The sequence below is a fragment of the Oncorhynchus keta genome, chromosome 1 (assembly GCF_023373465.1).
Source record: "Oncorhynchus keta strain PuntledgeMale-10-30-2019 chromosome 1, Oket_V2, whole genome shotgun sequence".
Classification (NCBI taxonomy): Eukaryota; Metazoa; Chordata; class Actinopteri; order Salmoniformes; family Salmonidae; genus Oncorhynchus; species Oncorhynchus keta.
In genome coordinates this window covers 90,603,837-90,623,090 of record NC_068421.1, presented here as the reverse complement: position 1 = coordinate 90,623,090, position 19,254 = coordinate 90,603,837, and the positions used below count along the sequence as shown (strand labels likewise).

Below are 19,254 nucleotides of genomic sequence, written 5' to 3'. Positions count from 1 at the left end.
TTTGCCAAGCTTGTAGCGTCATACCCAAGAAGACTTGAGTCTGTAATCGCTGCTAAAGGATCTTCAACAAAGTACTGAGTAAAGGGTCTGAATACTGATGTAAATGTTACATTTCAGATTTTTTCATTTAATACATTTGTAAAAGTGCTAATAAAAACAGTTTTTGCTTTGTAATTAATGGTTATTGTTATGTCATCATGGGGTATTGTGATGTCATTATGGGGTATTGTGATGTCATTATGGGGTATTGTGTGTAGATTAATTAAGGGAAAAACTCATTAATCCATTTCAGAATAAGGCTGTAACGTAACAAAATGCGTAAAAATGCAAGGGGTCTGAATACTTTCCCAATGCACTGTATGTGTTGTGATAAATTGCGTTTGCGCTATAACCTGTTAGTTCAGAATAAATTCAACCACACCTTTGTTTCATCACAAATCTGAACCTTAACCTCTGTTCAGTGAAGTTCACAAAGCATAATGCATGTAACAAACAGCTACATGACCTACAGCATGGTCAGGCAAGGTAATGTTTCTGACCTTTCCTAAAACTATTGATTTAGAACCACGGAGAGTTAACGCAGGTCTCAAAGAAAACAGGAGCTGCCTCCACTATTCCAGAACCATTTACACTTCAACATTATCAAATCACCTAGGAGTAGTCTCATACAGTGACAACTAAAAGATACCAAAAACAATTTAGTCCAATCAACGTAAGCTAAATATGATGTAGTTTTCAATAGTTCTGATTTCTCTCTCTCTGTGTGTGTGTGTGTCTGTGTGTGTGTGTCACATGAGGTTGGTGGCACCTTAGTTGGTGAGGACAGGCTCATGGGAAAGGCTGGAACGGAATCAGTGGAATGGTATCAAACACATGGTTTCTATGTGTCACATGGTTTCTATGTGTCACATGGTTTCTATGTGTCACATGGTTTCTATGTGTCACATGGTTTCTATGTGTTTGATGCCATTCCATTGGCTCTGTTCCAGCCATTATTATGAGCCTTTCTCCCCTGAGCAGCCTCCACTGGTGTGTGTGTGTGTGTGTGTGTGTGTGTGTGTAGAAAATACATTTACTCACCCTACTTCTAGAGAAATGTCAATGCCATCCTCCTCTCTTTCATGTTGATGAAATGGTCTATGACTGTCATACAGTACATGCGTTTAGTGCTTGTTGTCCTAAGCTACCTGGCAAAAAGCTTGCTCGCTAGCCTAACTGCCTTTCATGGGCAACGATGAGCCAGCTAGTTAACATTAGCCTACTATATCTAGCTACATATTGAACTTCCATCCTCTCAGGCCAGGGAAACAATGTATTAATTTATGGTTGGATCAGAATCACCGTTATAATCATTGACCAGTACGGACAATTAAGTAAAACCCCAAGTTCAAATCCCTATCTCCATCCATGACTAACTTAGGGATGGGCCAATTTTAGCTAGCTAGCCACCGGAAGACATCGACAACTAAATGCAACAATTCAAGTTATATTCTGTCAATAACGTTTTGCTTTTGACGTGAAGCCAAACCCAAACTGATTTCTCTTGACATTTATTTTTTTGGTGCACCAGGACCATTCACAGTGGCGCTCACTCAGTTTAGCTCAACGCTGATTGGCCATTATTTAATACCTTTTTGAAAGAAAATTCTCAACTGAGGTCAAATGCTCTCTGGCTTGCCTTACATTCAATGCTACGGGCGGCAACAATGTCATACTCTTTTTGACCAGCCAGCATAAAATAGATGGGCTACACGCGATGAGAAAGATTCAGCTTCTTGCAAATTGAAGAAAACTTATGAAACACAAAAATGTGTTTAATTAGTTCCCTTGGCATCCACGAATACAGGCTACTGCTTATTATACTTCAGCCTATTCAGCAATATGGCGAGCTTCAAATTCAAATACTTCAGGCTTCACGCAACATCAGAAGTTGTCCGTAGGAATACCAGAGTTAGAACAATGAGCCAGGTGTTTCACCGGATGTATGAACCCAAGCATCCAGTTGGCGTTTCCAGGCCAGTGGCTGGCAGAGGGTGAAGAAGGAGCGAGATGGATTTTGGCCGACATTCGGCAAAATGTTCTCATCGATTAAACATTTGATCTCAATACAGCTTTCTGTTCCCAAAACTACAATCTGTTATGAAGTGGACAAAGTTTTGTAGACTTTACCCTTTGCCAAAGTAAAACAAAAGTTAAAACATTTTTTTAGAAGGAGTGCAAAGGCAAATTGAGTTATTTCACAAGCGCACTTCAGAAATATGCAAATACTTGCTATAACGCACCAATAGGGTTTCACTAGCTCGTGCTTGGCTCTGCCATACCTCCTTGCTTGTTCTGCACGCTATGGTTAATTTGCTCCAATTGGAAACGACAGGCTCTGGTCTATTTTTTGGATGATGTCAGCGCTATCACTCTCTACTGACTTTAAAGTCTATGGTCTGACGGTGACCGCCATTAACTTCAGAACTAAGTTGACTACAAATTCAAAGTTCTCAAAGTATTTGCAATTGTTACAAACAAGTGAATGATAAAAGTATGCTTCAAATGAAAACCGAGATGACAGCATAAAAATATTCATAGGATCGGCTTCATGGGCCTATATAGGCTATTTCAATCATATTTAAAGAAAGGTAAAGTTCAATCAATTGATTTTATTTTGCTACTAGGCTACCGTCTATTTTTTTTGCCTCAATGTGTTTCATGATGTGCGCAAATAATGTACAGTACCTAACCCTCAATAGCCTACTTACAGTCACAGGCGATAATCTCTCTCTAGGTGCTAATCCGTCATCAATATTGTGGAATAATACTAATGTTAAGGTAAAATTTTAATGGAGGAAGCTGATCCGAGAGCAGCGATGTTTTTCTTTCGATCATATCGGTATAAGATTGAACTTACCTAACGTTATCTCTACGTTATCTCTACGTGCTTGTTTGGGAAACCCTTAAAACGTTGAATCGTAAATAACGGTGCATCTGATAATCGTTAATGCTTACATGACATCGTACATCCGTAGGTAAACATGTCACTGTTACAGGCTGACTACACCGGTCGCGTTGCAAAATAAATTGAGAAATCTATATTACTCGCGCGCACCAACAAGCGTCTGCGTTGCCAAGGGCTAAAATAGAAGTCATTTCTATTTCTGATGCAGATCGCACTGCAAGTCCTGCCTCCCCCATCTCCTCATTGGTTTATAGAAGCAGGTACCCACGTGAACGAGGTCAGTGGCGGTAATGCACCTCATTTATGAAAGTTGCCAATCGCAAGAGAAAATAAAAAGCCTGGAAGGAGGAGAGATGACTAGAAACGATTCGGTTGACCATTTTATATGTGGATTAATTGGCGGAGTGGAGGACCTTGTGCATTTCAGGTAAAATAACAACTCAATGTTTATATCCCAGGACAAATTAGCTAGCAACAGCAAGCTAGCTAAATTTCCATAAATGTTTAATGCTTTCCGACCTGTCCCCAAATGAATATAATTGGTTCAGAGTTTGTTTTGATATTTTAACCTGCGTGTCGTGATGGAGTTTGGTGTGTGGGGACAAAATCCATTTATGCACGATGGCGCACGCGCACAGCCGGTTTGGGTTCCATGTTAGTCTACACCTGTTGTTTGCGAAGCATGTGACAAATACATTTGATTTGACATCGCAACTAGAAAAATAGGCCCAGTTCTGCGTTTGTCTACATTCCCCCACATCACAATTGAAGTCAGAAGTTTACATAAATGAGTTTTAATGACTGCAAACTAAGAGTTTCAACCACTCCACAAATTTCTTGTTGACAAACTATAATTTTGGCAAGTGGGTTAGGCCATCTACTTTATGCATGACAAAAGTCATTTTTCCAACAATTGTTTACAGACAGATTATTTCAGTTATAATTCACTGTATCACAATTGGTGGGTCAGAAGTTTACATACACTAACTTGACTGTGCCTTTAAACAGCTTGGAATATTCCAGAAAATTATGTCATGGCTTTAGATGCTTCTGATAGACTAATTAACATAATTTCAGTCAATTGGGTGTTCCTGTGGATGTATTTCAAGGCCTACCTTCAAACTCAGTGCCTCTTTGCTTGACATCATGGGAAAATCAAAAGAAAATCAGCCAAAACCTCAGAAAAAAATTGTAGACCTCCACAAGTCTGGTTCATCCTTGGGAGCAATTTCCAAACGCCTGAAGGCACCACATTCATCAGTACAAACAATAGTACGCAAGTATAAACACCATGAGACCACGCAGCCGTTATACTGCTCAGAAAGGAGACGCTTTCTGTCTCCTAGACATGAACGTACTTTGGTGGAAAAAGTGCAAATCAATTGCAGATCAACAGCAAAAGGTCCTTTTGTGAAGATGCTGGAGGAAATAGGTATCAAAGTATCTATATTCACAGTAAAACGAGTCCTATATCGACATAACCTGAAAGGGCACTCAGCAAGGAAGAAGCCACTGCTCCAAAACTGCCATAAAAAAGCCAGACTACGGTTTGCAACTGCACATGGGGACAAAGATTGTACTTTTTGGAGAAATGTCCTCTGGTCTGATGAAACAAAAATAGAACTGTTTGGCCATAATGACCATCGTTATGTTTGGAGGAAAAAGATGCTTGGACGCCGAAGAACACCATCCCAACCGTGAAGCACGGGGGTGGCAGCATCATGTTGTGGGGGTGCTTTGCTGCAGGAGGGACTGGTGCACTTCACAAAATAGATGGCATCATGAGGACTGAAAATTACGTGGATATATCAAAGCAATATCTCAAGACATCAGTCAGGAAGTTAAAGCTTGGTTGCAAATGAGTCTTCCAAATGGACAATGACCCCAAGCATACTTCCAAAGTTGTGGAAAAATGGCTTACGGACTACAAAGTCAAGGTATTGGAGTGGCCAAGCCCTGACCTCAATCCTATAGAAAATTTGTGGGCAGAACTGAAAAAGCGTGTGCGAGCAAGGAGGCCTACAAACCTGACTCAGTTACCCCAGCTCTGTCAGGAGGAATGGGCCAACATTCACCCAACTTATTGTGGGAAGCTTGTGGAAGGCTACCTGAAACGTTTAACCCAAGTTAAACTATTTAAAGGCAATGCTACCGAATACTAACTGAGTGTATGTAAACTTCTGAACCATTGGGAATGTGATGAAAGGAATAAAAGCTGAAATAAACCATTCTCAACTATTATTCTGACATTTCACATTCTTAAAATAAAGTGGTGATCCTAACTGACTTAAGACAGCAAATTTTTACTAGGATTAAATGTCAGGAATTGTGAAAAACTGAGTTTAAATGTATTTGACTGAGGTTTATGTAAACTTCCGACTTCACCTGTACACTACATGACCAAAAGTATGTGGACACCTGCTCGTCCAACATCTCATTCCAAAATCATGGGCATTAATATGGAGTTGTTCCCCCCCCTTTGCTGCAATAACAGCCTCCACTCTTCTGGGAAGGCTTTCCACGAGATGTTGGAACACTGCTGTGGGGACTTGATCCATTCAGCCACAAGAGCATTATTGAGGTTGGGTATTGACGTTGGGCGATTAGGCCTGGCTCACTGTCCGCGTTCCAATTCATCCAAAAGGTGTTTCATGGGGTTGAGGTCAGCGCTTTCTGCAGGCCAGTCAAGTTCTTCCACACCGATCTCAACAAACCATTTCAGTATGGACTTCGATTTGTGCACAGGGGCATTGTTACACTGAACTAGAAAAGCACAGAATCGTCAAGAATGTCATTGTATGGTGTAGCATTAAGATTTCCCATCACTGGAACTAAGGGGCCTAGCCCAAACCATGATAAACAGCCCCAGACCACTATTCCTCCTCCACCAAACTTTACAGTTGACACTATGCATTGGGGCAGGTAGCGTTCTCCTGGCATCCGCCAAACTCAGATTCGTCCCTTGTACTGCGAGATGGTTGAAACGTGATTCATCAACACGTTTCCACCACTCCAGAGACGGCAAGATTTACACCACTCCCTCCAATGCTCGGCGTTGCATTTGCTGATTTTAGGCTTGTGTGCAGCTGCTCAGCCATGGAAATTCCATGAAGCTCCCGACGAACACTTCTTGTGCTGATGTTGCTTCCAAAGGCTGTTTGAAACTTGGTAATAAGTGTTGCAACCGAGAACAGAATATTTTTACGTGCAATGCGCATCAGCACTCGGCAGTCCCGTTCCGTGAGCTTGTGTGGCCTACCACGTCGCGGCTGAGCAGTTGTTGCTCCTAGACCAAGGCTGCCCAACCCTCTTCCTGGAGATCTACCGTCCTGTGGGTTTTCAGTCCAACTTTCTTCCTGGAGATTTACCGTCCTGTGGGTTCAGTCCAACCCTAATTTAACACAGCTGGTTCTACTTATTAGCTGCCTAACAAGACCTTAACTAGCTGAATCAGATATGCTAAATTAGAGTTGGACTGAAAACCTACAGGACAGTAGATCTCCAGGAAGAGGGTCGGGCAGCTCTGTTCTAGATGTTTCCACTTCACAATAACAACACTTACAGTTGGCCAGGGCAGCTTTACCAGTGCAGAAATTTGACAAACTGACTTGTTGGAAAGGTGGCATCCTATGACGGTGCCACGTTGAAAGTCACTGAGCACATCAATAAGGCCATTCAACTGCCAATATTTGTCTATGGAGATTGTGGTAGTGGTAGTCAAACTTTAGAGAGATTTTTTCTTGTTAGATCCTTATAGAGCTGTATGTTATATACCTGTCAGCAACGGGTGTGGCTGAAATAGCCGAATCCACTAATTTGAAGGGGTGTCCACATACTTTTGTATATATAGTGTACATATAAATACCTACACATTAAAACACATATTTACATACATCATTGGTCTCTACCCCCTAGGACCTGTACAGCGGTCTAATTGGTCCCTTAGTGATATGTAGGCGGAGCTATGCGAGAACATTTGGACTGAAGAAGGAAGTGGAAGAGTTTGCTCTCCTTTTCATGGTGTTTGATGAGAACGAGTCCTGGTACCTGGACGACAACATCAAAACAAACATCAAGACCCCCACCAGGAACATCAAAGAGGACGAGGACTTCATCGAGAGCAATAAAATGCATGGTGAGGCTGGGGAAAGAAAGGGTGTGTGTTCTTTATCCAGCGTTAATAGGAAAGCCTTTGCTTAATGATTTCTGAAGTATTTATAAAGAAAGACCTTATAAAAAGGGGATTTAGAAAGACTTCATTACTAGGCCTTATTAAAAAGCTATTGTTTGTTTAAAGTGGGACCCGGGCCTATTCACAAAGCATTTAAAAAAAAAAGAAAAAAGAAATAGGAGTGATCTAGGATCAGTTTTTGCCTTTTATAGATCAGATCCTAGATCAGCACTCCTACTCTGAGACACTTGATAAATACTGCCCCGGGTAAATTGATGTTTTTGTCACTGACATGTCTCTGCTGTAGGCATCAACGGCCAGCTGTATGGAAACCTGCTGGGACTGAACATGGAAGTGGGGGACAAGGTGTACTGGTACCTGATGGGGATGGGCAACGAGATAGACATCCACACTGCCCACTTCCACGGGCACAGCTTTGACTATAAGGTAAGATCCCATTTGACCATGTTAAAAAAGTTTAAAAAAAACATTAGGTGTACATTTCCTCAAAACCTTTCCTGGAAACTTTCAAAGCAGCATAACTTTCCTCCAATTTAAGTGTATGAAGCTCTAAATCATTAGAACTTTTATTAAAAAACAAAAACAGAACAGAGAGGTCACGTTGAAGACCACATTGAATTTTGGACCATAAGCCCAGATGTAGGCGGTCAGTCAAGTATGCATACACTTTATCTAAAATTTTCTTCAAGGTTGTCTTGGGAACACACAGGATGTGGCTGCATTCAATCTGCGCCGCAGCCTTATAGAAATTTAAAGGCAAATGTTCTCGCATTAGCCGGAGACTGCATTCACAGTAAATGCTGCATAGGATGGCTCAAATCAGAAATGACCTTTAAATTCCAAATCACACTATTTAAAAAATAATTTTAAAAACTCTTGAATCGAGCCCTTGATCTTCTAGCATAGAACTAATACATCTGAATCACCTAAAAGGTTACATACATTCTCTGGTCTTGTGTTCCCCAGCTGAGTGGAGGGTCCCACCGTGCAGATGTGTTTGGCCTGTTCCCAGGCACCTTCCAGACGGTGAAGATGAAACCGAAGTACCCTGGCTCCTGGCTGCTGCACTGCCACGTCGCAGACCACATCAAGGCCGGCATGGTAACAGTCTACAAAGTCACTGAGAAGGGTAAGGAGTGTGTAGGTTTGGTTCACTGTGTGTGAAGTGTGGGTTACCGTGTGTGTGTGTGTTTACACTCTATAATTTATCTGTTACTCCCCACTTGTGAATGTTTATACAACTAACCTCTCTTGTGTTTTTGTGTCTTCAGAAAAGAAGGGCTTTTTTGGATGAACGCGGAGCATTAACACAAACCGCGAATAAAAGCTACGTACATCTCTTCAGTAATTACACATTGACCTCGTATTCCACATGAGGAGCACAGTGACCACTGACAATGCATGAGCTAACTAAACGGCTTTAATACAGGGTTTAAGCCTACCTGGTTAAAAAAAAGGTGAAATAAAAAAGCAATGAACAATGTCTAATGTCAATGCTCTAAAATACATTTTGAATAAAGAAAATATAAAATCCTTCCTGATGTCGTTTCTGATGTTGTTTCTGATGTCGTCCACCATTGGCATGAACGACAGTGTGTTTAAAAGGTTTACAGAGAACGGCGCGACAAACTAAAAAAACATCCAGTCAGCGGCAGTCCCGTGGACGAGAGGTCGAAGGAGAATGGAAAGAATCGCGAAGGCGAACTGGCGGGCCAAACAGACAAAATAACGGCGCAGTACGACAGTAGTATGGAGAGTAGCATCTCTGTCCTTCTCACGGATGGCCTATTGCAGCAGACGCTGGGTTCCACTCCTATCAGCTAAGAACACGTAAAAAAACAAACTGCATAGTTTCCTAGGAACGCGAAGAACAAGAGGAACTGGCTCCAGTGAGCAACGCCATCACCAACACTGGACAATAGACGAGTGGAAAAACATTGCCTTGTCCGACAAATCTCTGATGGCAGAGTCAGGATTTAGCATGAGTCCATGGACCCGTCCTGCCTGGTGTCAACGGTACAGGCTGGAGGCGGTGGTGTACCTCCGTCCAATCTGCAGCAACTGCGTGATTCCATGGTGTCAACATGGACCAACATCCCTGTGGAACATTTCCGACTTGTAGAATCAATTCCACAAATAATTCAGGCTGTTCTGGAAGCAAAGGGGAATCCGACCCGGTACTAGATGGGTTTAAATAATAAAAACTGGCCCGGTGGGTGTACACTTCAATATATTGCTAATGTGTTTGTAAAAGGAGCAGAACCAACATAAAATGTTTTTAGAGAGCGTTTATTAAACACAGCGAACCAAAAAAACTGATAAAAGCAAACACTGGGAATAGATTATATACGGGGTTTCATAGTGAGCTTATACCTCTCAGAGAAGCTTCCTTCCACGTTATTTAACCACCTTTTCTTATCTCTTCTTCCAATGAACACCAGAAAGACTAGTCCAGTGTATAACTCAACATCCAGTTCCTAATACTCAGTAATAAAAGGTCTCAGGGGTATCCACAAGTCCACACAGAAGAGGTACTGTACCACTGCAGGGCATGACTAGCGACGTGACAATACTAAACAGCCATAGAAAAATTGAGGTCAGAAAAATAAAAAATAAAAAGTTAAAAATAATTCAGGATTTCCTTATTAAAAATCAGAAAATAGTCATATCTCTGCCCAGCAAAATTCTCTGTTCATATTAATTTGACTAATAGGACTACAAACGGTGGTTTTGTATGGGTACCATTTCCATAAGGCTCTACAGTAGTAGCGTTTTGAGAGGCTCACTCCACACTAAGTGGTTGATTGTCCAGCGCCTTCCAGGTTTAGGATCCTCCATAGAAATAGAATCAGTAGAAGGGACATTTCCATTCAAACCAGCGGTCCGTTGCATCAGTTGCTGTACTGGGCGTACCACTTGGAATGTATGCTTTAAAATGGACACTAACTAACCTGTTCTACTTAGGCAGAAATGTCAAATTCAACTAATCTGCCATATTGGATGGACCATGAAATAAAACAATGGCTTTCAGAGCTACTGTATGTCTGTTCTACTAGTTGTAATTCTACGGCTCCTCACATCATGAGGTTTCTCTGGCTGCACTCCAGAAGGTGAGGCAGGAAGAAGTGGACCGTCCCGTCGTCAGGCAACAGGTCCAGGAACTCCAGGGGGTTCAGCTCCATGGCAACCACCACCAGCGTTTCTGTTGTCAGGGAAAATGCAGATGTTATGGCCCAACTCTGAATATGAAAATCTGCAATTCATACATTTTTTTAAACTTTTAAATGAATTATATTCATCCAATGATTCTTGAAGAATCTACACTGAACAAAAAACACAACATGTAACAATTTCAACGATTTTAGTGAGTTACAGTTTATATAAAGAAATCACTCAATTGAAATAAATTAATTAGGACCTAATATATGGGTTTCACATGACTGGGCAGGGACACAGCTCTGGGTGGGAAGCCAGGCACAACCAATCAGAATGAGTTTCTCCCCACAAAAGGACAGAAATAGTCCTCAGTTTCATCAGCTGTCCGGTGTGACTGGTCTCAAACGATCCTACCGGTGAAGAAGCTCGATGTGAAGGTCCTGAGCTGGCATGGTTACATGTGGTCTGCGGATGTTAGGCCAGTTGGACAGACTGACAAATGAACATTAAAATTATCTGGCAACAGCTCTGGTGGACATTCCTGCAGTCGTCATGCCAATTGCACGCTCCCTCAAAACATGAGACATCTGTGGCGTTGTGTTGTTTGACAAAACTTCACATTTTAGAGTGGCCTTTTATTGTCCCCAGCACAAGATGCACCTGTGTAATGATCATGCTGTTTAATCAGCTTCTTGATATGCCACACCTGTCAGGTAGGTGGATTATCTTGAGAATGCACACTAACAGGGATGTAAACAAATTTGTGTACAACATTCTAGAGAAATACACTTTGTGTGTATGTCACATTTCTGGGATCTTTCATTTCAGCTCATGAAATACATGTTTTACACCGAACAAAAATAAATAAATGCAACATCTATATGCCACATGATCTTAGGTCAACTGTCGTAACCCATCAGAAACCAAAATAGAAGCACTCCACTGTTTGTAAACAATGTAATTGTTCACACACACACACACACACACACACACACACACACACACACACACACACACACACACACACACACACACATTAAAACTATACATTTTGATAGCATGGGTGGTCAGTCCTTGGACCCATAACTCTATAAATCACTTGAGACTGGTTATACTTATCCAGCCCCATCTCTAAGCTGTTACCCAAAACAGTGGTGGGGTGCCCTTTGTTATTGTTTAAACTGCAAATTGCCCCTTTAACCACAGAAAAGGTGGTGACATTCTGGAGTTAAACCCTAGGCTAGAGTCTAAATGGTGAAACTATACTGACACCGTGACGAGAGTGCACCGTCATATCTCCCTCAACAGGGTTTTCATGGTGCTGCTCTGGGAGCGTGACGAGATGCGTGGCTACAAAATTAACTTCTTGTGATATGCAGATAGAATGGAAGCGCACCACCTGCACGTGGACCACGCTTCACAACGGGAGGATATTAGAGCACCGCCTGCAAAACGGGAGGATATTAGAGCAGCGCCTGCACGTCGACCACGCTTCACAACGGGAGGATATTAGAGCACCGCCTGCACGTCGGCCACGCTTCACAACGGGAGGATATTAGAGCAGCGCCTGCACGTCGACCACGCTTCACAACGGGAGGATATTAGAGCACCGCCTGCACGTCGGCCACGCTTCACAACGGGAGGATATTAGAGCACCGCCTGCACGTCGACCACGCTACACAACGGGAGGATATTAGAGCACCGCCTGCACAACGGGAGGATATTAGAGCACCGCCTGCACGTCGGCCACGCTTCACAACGGGAGGATATTAGAGCACCGCCTGCCACATCGACCACCCTTCACAACGGGAGGATATTAGAGCACCGCCTGCACGTCGACCACACTACACAACGGGAGGATATTAGAGCACCGCCTGCACAACGGGAGGATATTAGAGCACCGCCTGCACGTCGGCCACGCTTCACAACGGGAGGATATTAGAGCACCGCCTGCACGTTGGCCACGCTTCACAACGGGAGGATTCTTGCTTCTTCAGCAACAAATTTGCATGTTTGTTGTAATTAAAATGATTTGAAGTAGTCGTATATAAACATTTATATTTTTCAACATTGGCGATGACGGTGGAGTTAAGGCTGTGAGTGGACCTTTGAGTGCAGCCAGCAGAATGGTGTTCTCTCCCTGTGTTGCTCTGGTTCTCTCACACAGCTCAGGGAACAGCTTCTGCCACCACAGAGCCTGAGCAACAAAAAAAAACACAAATCCATTAGGAAGATATGCACTATAGAACCATTGAAATATATATTTTTAAAAAGTCAATGTTCCCGTGTTCACAGAGACCGAATTCACTATAAAAAGCAGAAATGACCTTAATTTGCGCTATTACGTGGACCTTCTGCGCTACTGATTGAATCTAGCCCTCTCAGACCATAGGACTGAGGTGATGAGGATTTAAGGTTGTGTAAGTACGCATAGGGTAAGATCCACAGTAGGGTCAAAGGAGTTGGGGCAATGCATATATATGTTTCACAGAAGGATGACAGTTCCACAGTACCCACCATGCTGTTGTTCTGCAGCTCATGATTAGCATAAGGGATGATGGCCTGAGGACAGCGGTCTAGCAACCTCTCGATGGAGCTCTCGTAGTGACCCAGCTTGGTGGCACAGAGCACGTGCACACTGAGCCCGGCGTTGTCCTCGTCAGGCAGCTGCTCCAACAGGGGCAGGATGGATGACACGTCCAGGGTGGGACCGCACAGCAGGGACTGGATGATTCATTGTTTGTACACCATAGTGGTACATTTACAGTGGGGGGAAAAAAAGTATTTAGTCAGCCACCAATTGTGCAAGTGCAAATACTTATTTTCCACCATAATTTGCAAATAAATTCATTCAAAATCCTACAATGTGATTTTCTGGATTTTTTCTCTCTCATTTTGTCTGTCATAGGTGAAGTGTACCTATGATGAAAATTACAGGCCTCTCTAATCTTTTTAAGTGGGAGAACTTGAACAATTGGTGGCTGACTAAATACTTTTTTGCCCCACTGTACATGTAAGGGTTAAAAAAACAAAACTTCATTTTACAAGTTGATTGGTTGGTTGATTGATTCCATGTCTGACTGATAAATTGATAAATAGCACAGACATGATGCAGAGAGACTGACCTGTAGTTTGTGGAGGTCCTCTGGAATGATGTTGACGTGAGCTGGAGTCAGGATGCTGACCCAGGGGTACAACACGCCATAGTGAGAACACCAGTTAATCTGTAACACAGAAACAGTCACCCAGGGGTACAACACACCATAGTGAGAACACCAGTTAATCTGTAACACAGAAACAGTCACCCAGGGGTACAACACACCATAGTGAGAACACCAGTTAATCTGTAACACAGAAACAGTCACCCAGGGGTACAACACGCCATAGTGAGAACACCAGTTAATCTGTAACACAGAAACAGTCACCCAGGGATACAACACGCCATAGTGAGAACACCAGTTAATCTGTAACACAGAAACAGTCACCCAGGGGTACAACACACCATAGTGAGAACACCAGTTAATCTGTAACACAGAAACAGTCACCCAGGGGTACAACACACCATAGTGAGAACACCAGTTAATCTGTAACACAGAAACAGTCACCCAGGGGTACAACACGCCATAGTGAGAACACCAGTTAATCTGTAACACAGAAACAGTCACCCAGGGTTACAACGTTAATCTGTAACACAGAAACAGTCACCCAGGGGTACAACACACCATAGTGAGAACACCAGTTAATCTGTAACACAGAAACAGTCACCCAGGGATACAACACACCATAGTGAGAACACCAGTTAATCTGTAACACAGAAACAGTCACCCAGGGGTACAACACACCATAGTGAGAACACCAGTTAATCTGTAACACAGAAACAGTCACCCAGGGGTACAACACACCATAGTGAGAACACCAGTTAATCTGTAACACAGAAACAGTCACCCAGGGGTACAACACACCATAGTGAGAACACCAGTTAATCTGTAACACAGAAACAGTCACCCAGGGGTACAACACACCATAGTGAGAACACCAGTTAATCTGTAACACAGAAACAGTCACCCAGGGGTACAACACACCATAGTGAGAACACCAGTTAATCTTAATCTGTAACACAGAAACAGTCACCCAGGGGTACAACACGCCATAGTGAGAACACCAGTTAATCTGTAACACAGAAACAGTCACCCAGGGGTACAACACGCCATAGTGAGAACACCAGTTAATCTGTAACACAGAAACAGTCACCCAGGGGTACAACACACCATAGTGAGAACACCAGTTAATCTGTAACACAGAAACAGTCACCCAGGGGTACAACACGCCATAGTGAGAACACCAGTTAATCTGTAACACAGAAACAGTCACCCAGGGTTACACCGTTAATCTGTAACACAGAAACAGTCACCCAGGGGTACAACACGCCATAGTGAGAACACCAGTTAATCTGTAACACAGAAACAGTCACCCAGGGTTACAACGTTAATCTGTAACACAGAAACAGTCACCCAGGGGTACAACACGCCATAGTGAGAACACCAGTTAATCTGTAACACAGAAACAGTCACCCAGGGTTACAACGTTAATCTGTAACACAGAAACAGTCACCCAGGGTTACAACGTTAATCTGTAACACAGAAACCTTCACCCAGGGATCTCCACTACCTCCTAGACTCCAGCCTTGGGGGACATCACACCTTAGTGCGAAGAACACGCTACAGACACACAGAAAAACACACCAGGTCGTCTGCGCTCTTGAGCGGTCTGAATCCGCGGCCGTCTCGGCGTGTGACGCGATCGATGTAGACAGTGGTGAGGCGGAACAGCAGCTCCTGGATGACGGCTTCCTGTGACGAGGCCATCAGCAAGGCTTCCCAGAAGTCAACCAGCAGCTGAGGGCCTCCCTGGGGCCCTGACACATCCCCACACAGCTCCTACAGGAAACACACACAATGAAACGCATTACATATGGTCACATTTTGGAATCGAATACTTGAGGAATGACACACACACAAACACACAGTAACCCTGACCTGGAAGAAGAGGTCAGCCTCGTCCAGTTTGACCTTGTCGTTCTCGTGCAGCGCGACCATGGCTGCCACCAGCAGGCCGTCCTGGTTGTCCCTGAGGTGACGAGCCAGGAGAGTAGGTACCACCGTGTCCCCTCTGCCATGCAGCAGCAGCTTGGCTTCCTCGATGAACCCATACACCTGCAGCATCTGGGACGGGGCATAGAGCAGATACACTGTTCACGCACACACGCTCTCACACACACGCTCACACACTCACACACACGCGCTCACACACACACGCGCTCACACACACACACGCGCTCACACACACACACGCGCTCACACACGCGCCGCACGCACACACGCACGCACACGCACGCACACACGCACGCACACGCGCTCACACACGCACACACACACGCACACACACACTCCTCTTCCCCCACCACCATACACTAACATGATCTGACCTCTGTGTGTCGGTCCATGTGTTGCCTGTAGAGCTGCAGGTCTGCCATGCGCAGGGCCAGGGCAGCCTTGGACAGGGTGAGGGGTACGGAGGGGGCTCCGATGGACTCCAGCCGCTCTAGGTGGGCCAGGCCACAGTCAGGGCTGGCTCTGGCCATGGAAGGGCTGGCTATAACATGGGGAAGCTGGGACGGCTCGGCCACACCGAAGATATCCAGCACCTCGTTGGCCGTCTCCTACAACACACACACAGACAACCAACCACTGAATCTCAACAGTGTGGCTATTGAATCAGAAGAGCTTGTATTGGAATGGCTGGAGGTGTCCAGGGACTGGTGAAAGTTACCTCAGTGAGCAGCTCCAGGGTCTCCTCATAGAGGGAGTGTTTGAGGAAGAAGAGGAAGCCCTTCCCGTAGCCACAGAGGCTGTTAGACAGACCCCTGTTCCTGGAGATCACCTCTGTCAGAGACAGGCCTGACATCTTATAGTAGGGCAAGGCCAGGTGGCAGTCTCGCTTATCAAACCTACACGTCAGTGGAAGGGATGGTCGCACTTTACATTCAGTAAATCAATCCATCAACACACCAACCAACACATCAACCAGTCCACCAACACATCAACCAGTCCACCAACACATCAACCAGTCCACCAACCAGTCCACCAACACATCACCCAACCAGTCCACCAACACATCACCCAACCAGTCCACCAACACATCAACCAATCAACCAACACATCAATCAGTCCACCAACACATCAATCAGTCCACCAACACATCAACCAGTCCACCAACACATCAACCAACCAACATATCAACCAACCAACATATCAACCTTGATGTTAATGTGATCCCACCCCACTGACCTGCTGAAGCAGTCTCCTAACTGGGCGCAGCTCTCCTGGAAGGCCTGCTGCAACTCCTGTCTGTCTGCGGTGCGGGTTGTATTATATCCCAGGGCCTGGGCTAGGTTCTGACCAGTGGTCTGAGGCCGTTCTACAGGGTTTCCAACCCGGGGGTCTAGGAGCATGGCTCTCAGGAGGAGGTGGGCTTCACTGAGCAGGTGCAGACTGCTGTGAGACAGAGGGTTGGTCTCCTCATACGTCTTACTGTACTCCACCTAGCCCAGAGAAACAGTATAAATGATTGTTGAATGCCATGGTTAAACAGTATAAATGATTGTTGAACGCCAAGGTTAAACAGTATAAATGATTGTTGAACACCATGGTTAAACAGTATAAAAGGTTAAACAGTATAAAAGGTTAAACAGTATAAATGATTGTTGAATGCCAAGGTTAAACAGTATAAATGATTGTTGAACGCCAAGGTTAAACAGTATAAATGATTGTTGAATGCCAAGGTTAAACAGTATAAATGATTGTTGAACGCCAAGGTTAAACAGTATAAATGATTGTTGAATGCCATGGTTAAACAGTATAAATGATTGTTGAATGCCAAGGATAAACAGTATAAATGATTGTTGAACGCCATGGTTAAACAGTATAAATGATTGTTGAACGCCAAGGTTAAACAGTATAAATGATTGTTGAACACCATGGTTAAACAGTATAAAAGGTTAAACAGTATAAATGATTGTTGAACGCCATGGTTACACAGTATAAATGATTGTTGAACGCCATGGTTAAACAGTATAAATGATTGTTGAACGCCAAGGTTAAACAGTATAAATGATTGTTGAACGCCAAGGTTAAACAGTATAAATGATTGTTGAACGCCATGTTTAAACAGTATAAATGATTGTTGAACGCCAAGGTTAAACAGTATAAATGATTGTTGAACGCCATGGTTAAACAGTATAAATGATTGTTGAATGCCATGGTTAAACAGTATAAATGATTGTTGAATGCCAAGGTTAAACAGTATAAATGATTGTTAAACAGTATAAAAGGTTAAACAGTATAAAATGGTTAAACAGTATAAAAGGTTAAACAGTATAAATGATTGTTGAACGCCATGGTTAAACAGTATAAATGATTGTTGAACGCCATGGTTAAACAGTATAAATGATTGTTGAACGCCAAGGTTAAACAGTATAAATGATTGTTGAACGCCATGGTTAAACAGTATAAATGATTGTTGAACGCCAAGGTTAAACAGTATAAATGATTGTTGAACGCCAAGGTTAAACAGTATAAATGATTGTTGAACGCCAAGGTTAAACAGTATAAATGATTGTTGAAAGCCATGGTTAAACAGTATAAATGATTGTTGAACGCCATGGTTAAACAGTATAAATGATTGTTGAACGCCATGGTTAAACAGTATAAATGATTGTTGAACGCCATGGGATAAACAGTATAAATGATTGTTGAACGCCAAGGTTAAACAGTATAAATGATTGTTGAACGCCATGGGTTAAACAGTATAAATGATTGTTGAACGCCATGGGATAAACAGTATAAATTATTGTTGAACGCCATGTTTAAACAGTATAAATGATTGTTGAACGCCAAGGTTAAACAGTATAAATGATTGTTGAACGCCATGGGATAAACAGTATAAATGATTGTTGAACGCCATGTTTAAACAGTATAAATGATTGAACGCCATGGTTAAACAGTATAAATGATTGTTGAACGCCAAGGTTAAACAGTATAAATGATTGTTGAACGCCATGGGATAAACAGTATAAATGATTGTTGAACGCCAAGGTTAAACAGTATAAATGATTGTTGAACGCCAAGGTTAAACAGTATAAATGATTGTTGAACGCCAAGGTTAAACAGTATAAATGATTGTTGAACGCCAAGGTTAAACAGTATAAATGATTGTTGAACGCCAAGGTTAAACAGTATAAATGATTGTTGAACGCCATGGTTAAACAGTATAAATGATTGTTGAACGCCATGGTTAAACAGTATAAATGATTGTTGAACGCCATGGTTAAACAGTATAAATGATTGTTGAACGCCATGGGTTAAACAGTATAAATGATTGTTGAACGCCAAGGTTAAACAGTATAAATGATTGTTGAACGCCAAGGTTAAACAGTATAAATGATTGTTGAACGCCATGGGATAAACAGTATAAATGATTGTTGAACGCCATGTTTAAACAGTATAAATGATTGTTGAACGCCAAGGTTAAACAGTATAAATGATTGTTGAACGCCATGGGATAAACAGTATAAATGATTGTTGAACGCCATGTTTAAACAGTATAAATGATTGTTGAACGCCATGGGATAAACAGTATAAATGATTGTTGAACGCCATGGGTTAAACAGTATAAATGATTGTTGAACGCCATGGGATAAACAGTATAAATGATTGTTGAACGCCATGGTTAAACAGTATAAATGATTGTTGACCGCCAAGGGTTAAACAGTATAAATGATTGTTGAACGCCATGGTTAAACAGTATAAATGATTGTTGAACGCCAAGGTTAAACAGTATAAATGATTGTTGAACGCCATGGGATAAACAGTATAAATGATTGTTGAACGCCATGGTTAAA

General features: G+C 42.9%; 2 protein-coding genes across 5 annotated transcripts in view; one reads left to right on the top strand and one right to left on the bottom strand.

The window, feature by feature from the left end:
- Window positions 1-8,675, top strand: part of cp (ceruloplasmin) — a 33,158-nt gene extending 24,483 nt beyond the window's left edge. The window contains exons 17-20 of the mRNA XM_052465149.1: window positions 6,863-7,082; window positions 7,426-7,565; window positions 8,106-8,268; window positions 8,411-8,675. Of these exons, the coding sequence (XP_052321109.1) occupies window positions 6,863-7,082; window positions 7,426-7,565; window positions 8,106-8,268; window positions 8,411-8,433 (546 nt within the window). The 3' untranslated portion in view covers window positions 8,434-8,675. The remainder of the gene's footprint in view (window positions 1-6,862; window positions 7,083-7,425; window positions 7,566-8,105; window positions 8,269-8,410) is intronic.
- A 737-nt stretch (window positions 8,676-9,412) lies between these two features.
- The window catches only part of LOC118386812 (BLOC-2 complex member HPS3-like), a 29,118-nt gene continuing 19,276 nt past the window's right edge, over window positions 9,413-19,254 (bottom strand). For all 4 annotated transcript variants that reach the window (XM_052465157.1, XM_052465164.1, XM_052465162.1 and 1 more), the window contains 9 exons: window positions 16,643-16,896; window positions 16,125-16,302; window positions 15,781-16,014; window positions 15,332-15,517; window positions 15,038-15,232; window positions 13,421-13,519; window positions 12,813-13,019; window positions 12,402-12,492; window positions 9,413-10,341 (listed from right to left, as the gene is read on the bottom strand). In XM_052465157.1, the coding sequence (XP_052321117.1) occupies window positions 10,214-10,341; window positions 12,402-12,492; window positions 12,813-13,019; window positions 13,421-13,519; window positions 15,038-15,232; window positions 15,332-15,517; window positions 15,781-16,014; window positions 16,125-16,302; window positions 16,643-16,896 (1,572 nt within the window). In that variant the 3' untranslated portion in view covers window positions 9,413-10,213. The remainder of the gene's footprint in view (window positions 10,342-12,401; window positions 12,493-12,812; window positions 13,020-13,420; window positions 13,520-15,037; window positions 15,233-15,331; window positions 15,518-15,780; window positions 16,015-16,124; window positions 16,303-16,642; window positions 16,897-19,254) is intronic.